General features: G+C 56.5%; 3 protein-coding genes across 4 annotated transcripts; 2 read left to right on the top strand and 1 right to left on the bottom strand.

The window, feature by feature from the left end:
• The first annotated feature begins 788 nt into the window (after positions 1-788).
• MXD3 (MAX dimerization protein 3) lies at positions 789-5,298 on the top strand. Of its 2 annotated transcripts, XM_079917912.1 has the most exons (6): positions 789-949; positions 1,214-1,319; positions 1,972-2,001; positions 2,133-2,247; positions 4,571-4,754; positions 4,828-5,298. In XM_079917912.1, the coding sequence occupies exons 1-6, from the start codon at positions 880-882 to the stop codon at positions 4,941-4,943; spliced, it is 621 nt and encodes a 206-aa protein (XP_079774038.1). In that variant the 5' UTR covers positions 789-879; the 3' UTR covers positions 4,944-5,298. The 2 variants fall into 2 exon arrangements, with proteins under 2 accessions (XP_079774038.1, XP_079774039.1); XM_079917913.1 differs by lacking the exon at positions 1,972-2,001.
• Positions 5,299-5,466: 168 nt separating this feature from the next.
• PRELID1 (PRELI domain containing 1) lies at positions 5,467-8,959 on the bottom strand. Its single transcript, XM_079918614.1, has 5 exons — positions 8,690-8,959; positions 7,892-8,117; positions 6,513-6,626; positions 6,321-6,399; positions 5,467-6,110 (listed from the first exon to the last, which is right to left on the bottom strand). The coding sequence occupies exons 1-5, from the start codon at positions 8,779-8,781 to the stop codon at positions 5,962-5,964; spliced, it is 660 nt and encodes a 219-aa protein (XP_079774740.1). The 5' UTR covers positions 8,782-8,959; the 3' UTR covers positions 5,467-5,961.
• An 86-nt stretch (positions 8,960-9,045) lies between these two features.
• Positions 9,046-12,926, top strand: RAB24 (RAB24, member RAS oncogene family). Its single transcript, XM_079916881.1, has 8 exons — positions 9,046-9,558; positions 9,642-9,710; positions 9,918-9,996; positions 10,106-10,173; positions 10,262-10,361; positions 10,589-10,639; positions 10,778-10,840; positions 10,960-12,926. Exons 1-8 carry the CDS (start codon positions 9,442-9,444, stop codon positions 11,022-11,024), a joined length of 612 nt encoding a protein of 203 aa, XP_079773007.1. The 5' UTR covers positions 9,046-9,441; the 3' UTR covers positions 11,025-12,926.
• Positions 12,927-13,038: the final 112 nt, after the last annotated feature.

Raw genomic sequence — 13,038 nt, 5'->3', positions numbered from 1 at the left:
TCCAGAACCCAGGACTCTGAAGCAAGCCAGTTCTCAAGTTGCTACCCTTCTGACGTTTTCGTAGCAACAATAGCTTCCCTGCAGATGAGGAGGAGGAGCCCAGCGGGGGCTACGGGGGCAGATGGCAAGCAGGCAAGGGCACAGACCCTGGAGCGCAGGAGCCAGGTCCGCGCCCCCTCCCCCGGCGCTTGCGCACTGGGCCCTGTTCCCCGCTCAACCCCGCCCCCATAGCCAGGGTTTTCAAATTTGAAACCTGCTCCTTTTCCCGCCCGAACGTGTTGACCAGCAGCGGGAGAGGGCGGAGCCGCACGCAGCCAATAGTGCCTGAGAGGCCCCCCTGCCCCGCCCCCAAGGTGACGTCCGCGAGCCTCAAGAGGCAAAGAGCAAATGGGCGAGGGTGCCCGCCGGCCCCACCTCCGTGGCGCCCACGTGCAGCGGCGGAGCCAGGGGCCTCCCCGGGACCACTGGCCCAGAGCACCACTCAGTGTGCGGGCCTCTTGCCACCAGCACGGGGCTGGAGACTGAGGCCCAGAAAAGCCAAGTAACCGGCGCTGGGTCGCTGAGCGAAGCGGCAAGACGCAGCACAACCCCACCCCCACCCCCAGCCCGGGAGTTCGCCCAAGGGCCGGGCCTGGATCCGGCGCCCATAGAAGCCCTACGGGAGTCCTAGGGGGCGGGCGGGCTCGCGGAGGGTGGGCTGCGGTTCCCGGGCGCGCTCCAGGGGCGGGGCCAAGAGCTGGGCTGTCCCGGGGCGGGGCGTTCCGGGGGCGGGCCGGGCGTCTGTGTTTGTTGCACCGTGTCAGTTACATTGTAACAAAAGTGGTGCAGCCGCTGCTCCGGCCAGCATCCTAGGCCCGCCCGCAGCCAGCTGTCGCCGACATGGAACCCGTGGCCAGCAACATCCAGGTCTTGCTGCAGGCGGCGGAGTTCCTGGAGCGCCGTGAGAGAGGTGAGGAAGAACCCTTGGTCGGACTCCAGGCGGCGACCTCGCTGACACTGGCCTGGCCTGGACTTGGCTCCCAACTTGGATGCATGGCCTTAGGGCAGTAGTCCTGGGGCACCCCCGCCCTCAATTTAGGGGTCCGCGGGCAGTGGGGCTGGAGGGGGTGGGGAAATGGCCCTGTAGCCAAAAGCCCCTCCCTGACCGTGCCGTGCCAGGGGATCCCGCTGGAACTAGCCCCAGCCTGACGTGGGCGGGGGCTGTCTCTCGCAGAGGCAGAGCATGGCTATGCGTCCCTGTGCCCACACCGAAGTCCGGGCCCAGTCCACAGGAGGAGGAAGCGGTCTCCCCAAGCTCCTGGCGCGCTGGACAGTGGGCGGTGAGGAGGGCCTGGGGCAGCGGGGAATGGGGGGGGATGGACGCCGTCCTTCATCGGACCCCTCCACTGCCACCTTCCTCCTTATTGCTCGCATCTTCTGGGCCAGGTACCCTGCTCTGAAGCATTCAGACACCTCCTGCCGTTTCCCCATCCCCCAAACACACACTCTTCGTTCAAGGACTATTTCTCGAGGACCCCTGATGTGTTTGGAACGGTGAATAGTTCTGGGTCCTGCTTCCACTCACACTCCTAATACACCACATATCAAACCACTCGCTTTCCCCCACAGGCTTTCTCCTTTTCTCTCCTACTCTCAACCCTTTGCACACTGTTCCCCCCAATTTGAATGCCTCTCCCCCCACTACCCATTTTGGGCAACTTGTGTTGCTGGGCTCAGCTCACATGTCACCTGTTCAGGAAGCCCTTCCTGATTGCTGCTAAGGGGCCTCCTTTGGACCCCACAGTCACCTGGGCAGGCCTCCTGTCTCTGCCTCTGCCTGGGACTCAGGTGCCTGAGGCCAGCACAAGGTCCCCACAGTAGGCTAGTTTGGGATACACATCTGTAGTGAATTTTGAGGCCCTGGGAGCCCTGGGACTGAAGGTGTGGGCAGTAGCTGACACCCCCTCACCCCATCCTCCCTGGCATTGGCAGGTCTGTGCACAATGAGCTGGAGAAGCGCAGGTGAGTCCCAACCCTGCCCTGATAGCACCAGGCCCCAGGAACTGCCTCCCTCTGGCCTTCCCTCCCCTGCCGTCCCTCATCTGGCCAGCAAGCCTGGGCTGGCACTGCCCTCTAGACCCCTTCCCCCACAGGAGGGCCCAGCTGAAGCGGTGCCTGGAGCAGCTGAAGCAGCAGATGCCCCTGGGGGCTGACTGTGCCCGATACACCACACTGAGCCTTCTGCGCAGGGCCAGGATGCACATCCAGGTAAGAAGCTACTCTGGCTCCCCAGGGCCAGCTTGCCAGGATGCTTGGAAAGGGGTAGTAGGGAGGGGCTGGGTGGAACTGGGGAGAGAGGTCTGAGGTGATAGCCCAACTGCCTGACATTGGACAGTTCTCTGTGCTTTTAGTTTCCAAATTTGTTAAGTAGGAAGAAAAGCAGAAAATAACTCAGGATTGTTCTGAGGCTTTAAGCAAGTTCCTCCAATAAAAGTTCACTTGTTATTACAGCAATTATTACTTGGATCCCAACTGTGAGACCCTGAGCAAGTTATGTAGTCTCTCTGGACTTCATTTCCTCCTCTGTATGGGGGGCATTCTGTGAGGGGTCATGTGTAAGGGTCCCTCGGACTGGAGAGGGCTGTTTCTTGCTCTTCCTCTCCCCCATCCTTGAAGGCCTCCTGTTCTCGGCGGTTGGGTGAGGGGCGGGGGGGTGTCCCAACGCTGCTTTGGGAGGCAGCTCCAGAGGCCAGGAGGGGGAAAGTACCAAGAGGACGCCAGTGAGCCACCCTCCCAGGGCTCTTGCTGCTGCCCGGGCTGAGCTCAGCGCCCCCTGATGGATGGGAGTGGGGTGTGCTGACTCAAGCACAAGGCAGCTCCACAGAGTGGGGATTAGAAGGGACTTGGAAACAATAGAGGCCTCTTCCTGCTCTCCTGGCCCTTTTGACAGAGGAAGAAATGGAGGCAGAGCCGGCTGATGAGAGGCAGATTCAGAACCGAGGCCTAGGTCTCCTGACTTGCATTCTTTTCTTCAACAAGTGAGCACCTGCTCTGCCAGGCCCTGTTGTGGGCACAGGGGGCAGTGGCAGAGACAGATGGAGGTGCCATGCAGCAAATAAATCGTGGTGTGGAAACTGTCAGCACTGTCCCAAAGGTGCCTGCATTCTCCTCATTGTGGCTGAATAACACCCTGGCCAGATAGCCGGCTCCAGTTTCTCACATGGAGTTGCTGATTTGGTTCCTGGAGGGATGATGTGTGACCTTGGGTGCTGGCTGGCCCGTGGGCAGGACCTAGGGATTGCTCCTTCCTTGAAGCCCCATCACCCCTCTCCTGGACTCCCTGCTTCCTGTTTTGCCTCCACCTGGCTGCCCTCCCCACCTTGCCCTAGAATGTTCTCTTTTTTTTTGCGGTACGCGGACCTCTCACTGCTGTGGCCTCTCCCGTTGAGGAGCACAGGCTCCGGACGTGCAGGCCCAGTGGCCATGGCTCAAGGGCCCAGCCGCTCCGCGGCATGTGGGATCTTCCCGGACCGGGGCACGAACCCGTGTCCCCTGCATCGGCAGGCGGACTCTCAACCACTGCGCCACCAGGGAAGCCCCCTAGAATGTTCTTTGTACCACATAGATCTGTCCAGGTCTGCCTCCTGCTGAAAACCTTCCATGGCTCCTGACAAGGACAGTTTCAGTTTCTTTCTTCCTGTGATACTCAAGGCCCTTCACAACACAGGCCTTGCCACTGGTCTCATCTTTCCCCATTCCGCACCAAAAAAGCTGAACTCTCCATGCTTTTCCCATATTCTCTCTGCCTGGATGCTTCTTCCTCCCCTATCTTTGCCTGGGCAGCTCTTATTCATTCATCTACTCCCAGTCCAAATGCCCCCTCACCCAATTCTCCCCTTCTTGCTGACTGAATGCAGGCTTCCGTCCATTGAGGACCCTGATGGGAGAACCCTTGGTCCTCCAGTCCCTGGAACTCAGGGCTGGCAGAGCTTGCGTGGGGGCAGCAGAAGGGGACTAATGCTGAAGACTTAGGACTCCTGGGAGGGTCTTGAGGAGTTACAAACTGGTAGCCTTTGTTTGGTCTGTAGTTTTCTAAAAATTTAAATTAGTTGGCAGCACTTAAAAGGACATTTGACATGAAAAAATGTGATCTCCCTGCTTCTCTTTAAAAAACTGGGCGATCTGGCAACACTGGGCCTGTTTCCATGTGGCAGTAATTGGCCTGGGCCACTGCCTTGAGCCTTAGTATGCACTCGCTGGTGTGCCCCAGTCCCCCACAGTCCCTGTTGCCTGACACCAGACACTCCACTCATTCACATCACTTGACTGGGCCCCGAGGGCCTTTGAGATTGTGGTGCCCTCCCTTCCCCACCCATCTGGACAGACTTCCTGGGCCATTTACATGGGACAGAAGGGCAGGAGGGCCTAGCTTCCTGTAGGATGTGGGAGCGACCCTCTGGGGCCCAGATCTAGTGAGCCCGTGTGGAGCAAGCAGTCACCACGTGGCCAAGGTTCGCCGTTAAGTGGTGTTGGGCTGAGGCCCGAGACCCCAGGTAGCTGACCCCAGCCCCTTGCTCCCTCGGATCTGCAGAAGCTGGAGGAGCAGGAGCAGCGGGCCCGGCGGCTCAAGGAGAAGCTGCGCAGCAAGCAGCAGAGCCTGCGGCAGCAGCTGGAGCAGCTCCGGGGGCTGGCCGGGGCGGGCGAGCGCGAGCGGCTGCGAGCAGACAGCCTGGACTCCTCAGGCCTCTCCTCTGAGCGCTCCGACTCAGACCAAGGTAAGTGCCCTCAAGCGGAGGGGTCGAGTGGGCTGAGTGGCCCAGTCCCCTGACTGGCCTGCTCCCCGTGCAGAGGAGCTGGAGGTGGACGTGGAGAGCCTGGTGTTCGGGGGCGAGGCTGAGCTGCTGCGGGGCTTCAGCGCGGGCCAGGAACACAGCTACTCACACAGCAGCAGCACCTGGCTATGACCCTCACCTCCTGGAGCGACCTCTGCCCTCAGCCCACCCTCTGCTCTGCCAGGCTGGAGCCCTCACCAAGCCTCCAGGGCTGCTCAGAGTACTGCTGGAATGGACTAAAAGGACCGTGTGGGAACAGGTGCTCCCCGTACCTTGCTGCTGGCTGCTGGCAGTCCCACCTAGGACGGGGCGCCGAGCCCTCCTGAGCCCTGCAGGGCAGGCAGCTTGGGCCCAGGCCACCCTTCCAGGCGTTTTTTGTAGCACTTGGCTCTGCTGTCCACAGGGGCAGGAAGCCTCTTGGGTCCTCATGTTCCTTCCTAAACAAGGGCCCCTGGCCTTTGCCCTCCACATACTATATTTTCATTAAAAGCCTCTTTCTTAACTTCCTGTCCATGGTCTTGCCTGGTGAGAATGGGGGAACTCCCAGCCACAAACTGGAAAAGAGGAAATGAGATCCATAGCCACCATAAACACTGCTGTCCACACCGGGCAGTGCCCCTTTACTCCTCACAACTCGGAGGCCTCAGTCCCTGTCTGTCACAGTGGGACTGAGGCTGAGTGACGTGACCCGCCTGAGGTCCAAAGCCAGGAAACAGTTGAGTCAAGATTTGAACCAAAGCTTTCTGACTCCAGAGCTGGGGCCAACTGAATTCAACAAGTATTTATTGAGTGCCTGTTATGTGCAAGATTTTGTTTCAGGTACTTGGGACACATCAGAAAATAAAACAAAGGTCCCTGCCCTCATGGAGCTTACAGTCTAGCGTTTATGACCACTTCACCTGGACGTGACCCTGCGCAAGTCACTGTACCTCTATCTTCAGCCACCTGATGCAGGAATAAGCAGGCCCAGCTCAGACATGGGTAACGGCCTGGTGTGCTGGAGAGGCCAAACAACACACCCACCCCCAGCCCACCACCCAGACAGTAGACAGGGCTGGAAGCTGACTTTTAATAATAAAGTACAAGGAGGAAAGAGCACAGGGACTGGAGCAAGTGGTCTGCTGTGCTGTGGCCCCAGGGCCTGGGCTGGCTACACAAACTGCTGCTGCTGCTGCTGCTTCTTGGTGGCTGCCTTGCTGGCAAGGTCCTTGGCCTTCTCTGTAGCTGCCAGTGCCGTTTCCTTGGCCTTCTCCTTGGCTTCCTTGGCTGTTTCAACAAGGGTTTTGGGAGGGGCCTCACCTGGAGCAAAGGGTGGGGACTGGTTTCAAAGAATGCCAAGACCCACCTAAATCACCTCCCAGGACATTCATTTCCTGTGCACCAGGCCCTGAAGGAAATACCCAGGGTACAGATGAGTTGCTCAGAGTAGGGTGGTGACAGCTCCAGGCTCCAGCCCAGGCAGGGCAGTTAGGACTTGACTCAGCCTCTGCCTGTGTGCAGAACCCTCACCTTGCAGCTTGGCCAAGATGTATTCAAAACCCTTCATAGTCTTGGTCACGTTGCTTTTGAACCGGGCGAGACCAAATTCCTGGCAAAAGATGAGAAGGGGAAGGATTCTGAGCTGCCCACTGAACCCCAGCCTGGACTCTATGTTACATGCCCTGGGCCCCAGAGCCCCAGCACCACAACAACGCTGCTCACCTGGACAGCTCTGGAGACGCCGAACAAGCTAGAGGAGACCCAGGCTTCCCGGCAGATTTCGGTCCAGCCGCTGTTATCAGAGTTCACACGGTAAACACATCGTTCCTCTACCACCTGTGCAGGCAGTCAAGCCAACCACAATTGTGTGGGAGTCCTTCACTTTGCCAGCTTGCACATAAATTTGATTCCCTGCCTCTTTTCACTAGGGAAAGCAATAAAATGAAAACCGATTCCTTTCCCTTACTGTATTCCCAAGCTGCACTTTGGGAAGAGAGTAAGAAGATGAAAAAAAGTCATTTTGCTCTCTAAAAACCTCTCTTCTGACCCTTCAAACGAAAAGCTACATGAACTCTTGAGATCAGCAGAGGGCCTTCCAGCTCCATCCTGGATGTTTTGTACCTTTACATCTAGACATGTGTGGTGTTTTCAACCTGGCTTCCACCCACTTTGGCCCTTGAGCTCCTGACAATCCAAAAAAAAAAGAAAAATCCGGCAACCACCACAGCTCATTATCAGAGAGGAGAAAGTGGACCTGCACTTCCAAGAGAAACACTTAAGACACCTGTCACAGCTGGACTGAAAGACATTTCTTAGAGCTGGATCTTTTCTTTGTAATTTACAAAACACAGTTGTAGTGCCCTCAGGGCAGTTAGCTGTGAGGCCCTCAGATAACTCAGGGGCAGAGCATTAAGCTGCTTACTCACTCTGTGACTTCCCCTCTCTGGACTTCACTTTCCTCTTTGCACAATAGAGAGTAATACCCACCTCCCTGTGTTATTGTGAAGATTAACTGAGAAAGAAAATAACAGTTCTCTGGAAGCTTTTAGGGTACTCACAGGTGAGAAGATACTGTAGGATGTTCCTTAAACCAAACCACAGGTTTTCAAGCCTTTTTTATTTTTTTTAAAGCAAAGGTATATGCAACCCTTTTCCCCTGAAATCTCAGGCAGAAATCCACTACATAAGACAGATAAAAGACTCTAGTCAAACTGGTGCAAGGGGCCCAGATCCTCCCCCTCTAAGGTACATGCAAGGTACCCTTTATGGCTTGACAGATTCCTGTTTGAAAACCACTGCCTCCCTCCGTCCCTCAGCATCATGCCTGTGGCCCAACCTGCACACATGCCAGGCACAGTGTGAGTGCTCTGCATTTAGTACTTACAATGACTCTGTAAAACAGGTAACCCCCTCCACCACTGTATGAATGAGTCAAAACACAGGTCCAGAGAAGATGACCAGCTGAAGAGATCATCTGAGTTTGTACTCTAGCGCCAACACTCCTCAGATCTGCTTGGATCATAGAAGCTCCCTCATGGCTCCCTAGCCACATGTACCTGGAGCTCTCTAGTTCTGGGGGAACCAAGAGGGAGGGGTCTCACCATCAGCCGCGCATGGTTGATGTTCCAGGTGAAGGTGGTCATGGTCTGGTTCTGTGGGTCCACAATAGAATCCTCCAGGATGTACACTGAGTGAGCAACATTGGCAGGAAATAGTCGCTCAGCCCAGCGGGGCATCCTGTTCGTCTTGGTCAGGAGTCGCCGGGACAGGAGCTTCTGGTCAGGGGTCACCTCCCGGTGCACTATGTCTTCCGTCAAGACATGTTTGCTGCAGGTGTCAGGGTGAAGGTGACCCTCAGGAGCCTGGCCCTAAGAGACTGCCTGTTGGGGCTCCCATCTGGAGCCTCCAGGTCCAGAATGACCATGACTTTCCCCAAACTTGCAGAGTGATCTGTGTTGTGGCTCAGACCTGAACTAGAGTCCCTTGAGCCTAACCCAGGGCAAATTCCAACTCCCGCCTCCTCGCTGACCTGGATTCCTAGGCCTTCCAGCAGGGCTGGACCTCATGATTTATTGCACCACTGGAGAGCGTCATGGCAGAGAAGTAGACAAGCGCCCGGATTTCCAACCCCAAGATCCCTCCCCAGCTCCGGTGCCGCCGCCTCTTCCTGTCTCACCACCCTGAGATGAGAGAACCTTTCACTAGGGCCTCAAGTAAACTACTGCCCAGACCCAGCCTCCTTCCAGTACTAGCCTGGCCGCTTCCCCGATAGGTCCTCTCGTCCTAAACGTGGCCACGGCTCCGGCGATCCCCCCACTCGAGGTCGAGTCTTTCCCGGCCCCCACACTCCGATCTCCAAACAGCGAGGTGGGAGGGTTGCTCTTTCCAGGGCCACGTACCTATAGGGATTCGGGTACCGCTGCCAGAAGGCAGCGAACACTTGGTCCCAGGAACTCCGGAGCACGCTCTGGCCCAGGAAATACTTCACCATTGTCCAGGCCGGGCGGGCTCAGTGCCCGCGCAACATCAGGGGTGCGGAGCCCGGGGGGCACGCGGAGACCGGGCTGGAGCTCGACGCTCGGCCGCCAAGCTAGCAGCTCAGTCACTCCAGCGCCGCACCCAAAGAGGCGCCACCGCCGCCATGAGGATTTGTCTGGCCGCGCGCCACTTCCGGCGCAGCCGCGCACTGCCCACCTCTTCCGGCGCCTGCCCAAGTGACCGGGCGGCCCCGCCTCCCCAGCCTCTACCTCCTCCCCCGACGCGGGAGTCGCGGTGCTCCGGGCCGGAGCCAGGTTGGAGGGACCCTTCCCAGGCTCTGTGGGGAAACCGTGCCGGAGCGGCCCCTAAGCCGGGCGGGCAAGCGAGTAGCGGAGCGAGCTAGCGACCCGGACGCCGGCGTTGAGTGCGCTTCCCCGCACGCTCCCAGGCCGCCCCGGGTCCTGGGCTCTCAGAAGGAGGATCAGCACCCGGGGCCGAAGAGCGGGGGCGGACGGAGGCGTTGCTGTAGCTCAATATCGTCGCGGCGTCTGGAGCCTTAGATTGGCGGCTGGGGTCGGGGACTGAGGCTCGGGCGCTGCCTTTCGTAGTGGAGATCCGGTTTGCCTCCCGCCCCCGCTCAGGACCCTGAAGCGGGTGAGGCAGCCCCGGGAGCATGAGCGGGCAGCGTGTGGACGTCAAGGTGGTGATGCTGGGCAAGGAGTACGTGGGCAAGACAAGCCTGGTGGAGCGATACGTGCACGATCGCTTCCTGGTGGGGCCCTATCAGAACGTGAGTGCGCCCGACGCGGCCCAGCACGGGTGGGAGGGGGCTAACCCGCATCCGAGGCCCTGATTGCTTCCCCTTGGTTGCAGACCATTGGGGCCGCCTTCGTGGCCAAGGTGATGTCCGTCGGAGACCGGACGGTGACTTTGGGTATTTGGGTAAGTTCTCTGGGCAAGTCCTGGGAAAACCCATTCCTGAGGAGGCGTAGGTCCTGCCTATTAATGGCTGACTTGTGGCCTCACAGGCCATTTCTGTTCTCTAGACCACAGTTTAAAAACGGGGTCTGGAGAACGTGGCATTAGTTTGCAGTTTTGGGGAGTAGCTCAGCAACTCAGGCCAGGGCTGAGCCTCCCCCTGCCCTTCAGGACACAGCAGGCTCTGAGCGCTATGAGGCCATGAGCCGAATCTACTATCGGGGCGCCAAGGCTGCCATCGTTTGCTATGGTAAGGATGGTTTTGGCCTGTTTCTCAAACAAGAAGGGGAGGGTGCCAGGCTGGCATTACAGAACAGCTTCTGACCCTTGGTTGTGTTTCCTGCGTGTCCCACACCAAGACCTGACGGACAGCAGCAGCTTTGAACGGGCAAAGTTCTGGGTGAAGGAACTGCGCAACCTAGAGGAGGTAGGTGGCCCGACCTCACCAAAAGACGAGACGGGCTGGGGATCTGGTGGTCCGAGGGGGGTGACCCTCACCTTGTCTTCTGCTCCAGGGCTGTAAGATCTACTTGTGTGGCACCAAGAGTGACCTGCTGGAGGAGGACAGGCGGCGCCGACGTGTGGACTTCCACGACGTCCAGGACTATGCAGACAGTAGCTGCTCCTTAGCTCCCTAGGGCTGGGGGAGGGAAGTGGCTACTTGGGTGGGTCACAGAAAATAGGGACTGCCTTGGCTACCATGGCAAGATCCTCCATGGGAAGACTTTCTCTGGCCTCCCTGAATCTGTGGGGTTCAGAAGATTCCCTGTACTTCTAGCCTTCCCCTTTGTCTGTGTCCACCTAATTCTCAGGTATGAGGCTTTAAACACTTCTCTTTACAGATATCAAAGCTCAGCTCTTTGAAACATCCAGCAAGACAGGCCAGAGTGTGGGTGAGTGCTGTTCTGGGCCTCACAGCAGAACACGCAAGGGCAACAAGGGAGACAGAGAAAAGCCTAGAGGGCTGGTTACTTGGGTGATCCCAGGGCCACTGGCATTTGATCCTCACCTATCACCCTTTTTCCTGCCAGATGAGCTCTTCCAGAAAGTAGCAGAGGATTACGTCAGTGTGGCCGCCTTCCAGGTGATGACAGGTGTGTCCTTCCCTAGCTCCTGTGGAGACTTCCTCTAGGCCCACAGCATCTGGCCCCCTTCATGAGTTACCTGATCCCCCAATAGAATGATGCTGAGCTGCCACCTCTCTCTCTGACAGAGGACAAGGGCGTGGACCTGGGCCAGAAGGCAAACCCCTACTTCTACAGCTGTTGTCATCACTGAGTCACCACTCACCTGGCCTGGGGGAATTAAAGGAATTCCCCCAGAGAGGCTGGACCTAGCTTTTGTCTGGGCTTGGGTGATCACACGTCTGAGCTACCCTGGGTCCCCATGGCGGCAGAGGTGGCACCTGCCTGTGCTGGCCCATGGAACGGAGGCAGCATTTGGGCTGACTGATGGGCACAAGGAGGGTAAGGGCTGATTTGGACCCCAGGCTTCTGCCCTGGACAGCACTTGTGTCTACAAATTATTTAAGTGGCTTCTGATTTGTAAATAAAATCAATGCACTGTGAATCACACTCAACCCCTTTCCCTGCTGTGTGGATTGGGTGTCAAGATACCTAGTACTTTCTGGGGCCACCTGGCGGCCCTCGCTTCCTATATCAAGGCTCCTCTTAGCTCTTACTTTCCTTTGGAAACCAACTGGCTTCACCCCAGGGTTGCAGCTGAGACAATGGAGAAGCAGAAGGGCCCTTTCCTATTCCTTAGTGGGGGAAAAGGCAGGGCGAGAAGCTGGGGTTGGGGCAGTGCAAAGCTCACACTTCCTTCTTGGTGCTAAGAGCAAGGAAGGCACTGAAGTAGTATCCAGAGATCAAAGGATCAAGCACTTCTACCTCAGACTGGTTGGCTCTACTGCACCTCTGTCATGTCTAAGTCCATGAGTCATGCCTGTGGCTCAGATCCTAAGCTTCCTAGCAACACCCTATAATGTGGCTTAACAGAAAAATCATAGGTTCTGCAAGACTTAGAAAGGTTTTATGGATCCAGATTGGGATCCAACTCAGCTACTCAGAAAAGGGACTTAAACTTGGCCTGTGTTTCTCATCCGTAAAATGAAGTGACCACTACCCAGTTCAGGACTTGAAGATCATGAGTGAAAAGTAACTGTAGGACTAAATGCTTGTCTTCCCACACTCTTCCCTGGGGTAGAAAGTTCAGGACTAAGTCAGAAGGGAAGCAGATTCCCAGGGGTTCCTGAAAGTGTATTTTTGGGCCTTGGACGTCCAGATATTTCTGAAGAATCAGATGTTACTGTAGACAGGACCAACCCTTCAACCAAAAGGAAGCATATGGCAGCCTTTTCTGTTATGGGATGCTCAGCCCCTTTGCCTCACTTTACCATTTTAGGCCTAGGCTGAGTCCTCTGCAGTGCCCAGCACCTGCTCTAAAAAACTAAAAACTTGGCCAAAATGTCTAGACTCACACTCAGAAAGTGCTTTGGTTCCACTTCCTTTTTAAAAACCTCAAAATACCCTTCCTTCGTGGGTGATGGAGGCTTCCTGTGTAGGGACTGAAACTGATGCCAGCCACTCACAAAAGCAGCAGAAAGACATTCTGACAGCTGTGGCTACTGGGAGGAAACCCACACCACTCCCATGAGGTGCTTGGAGGAAGGGCTCAGTTCCGTGTCCCTGGGAACTACCTCAGGGGCTGGCTTCTGCTCTCACCCCAAACCCATCCTCCCTCCTGTTAGGCTACATCTCCCCACGGACAACAAAACAAAACACAGGGCAAGGGCCATAAGAGTAAAGTTAAACTTTACTTTACAGTAATTTTTTTCTATATACAAAGAATTACAGTACATGTTTATGGGGACTCCTAGCACAGGGCTCCCCTCTTTTTCACTAAGAGTTCCACTTATCACTGACAATCTATTGGGGTGAAGGGGGCAAAAAAAGTGATGGACCTCAGCTGACACCCCCTCTGCCCCTTTCTTAAAAATATAAAGATAGATCTCTATTGTCAGCTTGTTTTTTTGCCAAGACTTAGCTGCTCTTCCATGAGCTCCTGTGTGCTGCACTCGCCCGTCTTCCAACACTCTCACCTACATGCACACACAGGCAGCACCCACCTCAGACCTAGAGACCACCTGTTCTCTGCCCCTACCCTGGAAGTCTAAAGCACCAGAACCACTCATTTCTGCTCCTAACTCCCTAGGCTCACCTCCTGTCCAAAAAGCTTTGCTCGATTTCCAGGGTGTTACACCTGAAGCCCTCAACAGCCTGATGTTTTGAGA

The sequence above is a fragment of the Stenella coeruleoalba genome (assembly GCF_951394435.1).
Source record: "Stenella coeruleoalba genome assembly, chromosome: 3".
Taxonomy (NCBI): Eukaryota; Metazoa; Chordata; class Mammalia; order Artiodactyla; family Delphinidae; genus Stenella; species Stenella coeruleoalba.
The sequence above is the reverse complement of the archived record's forward strand: the minus strand, read 5'-3'. Positions and strand labels throughout refer to the sequence as shown.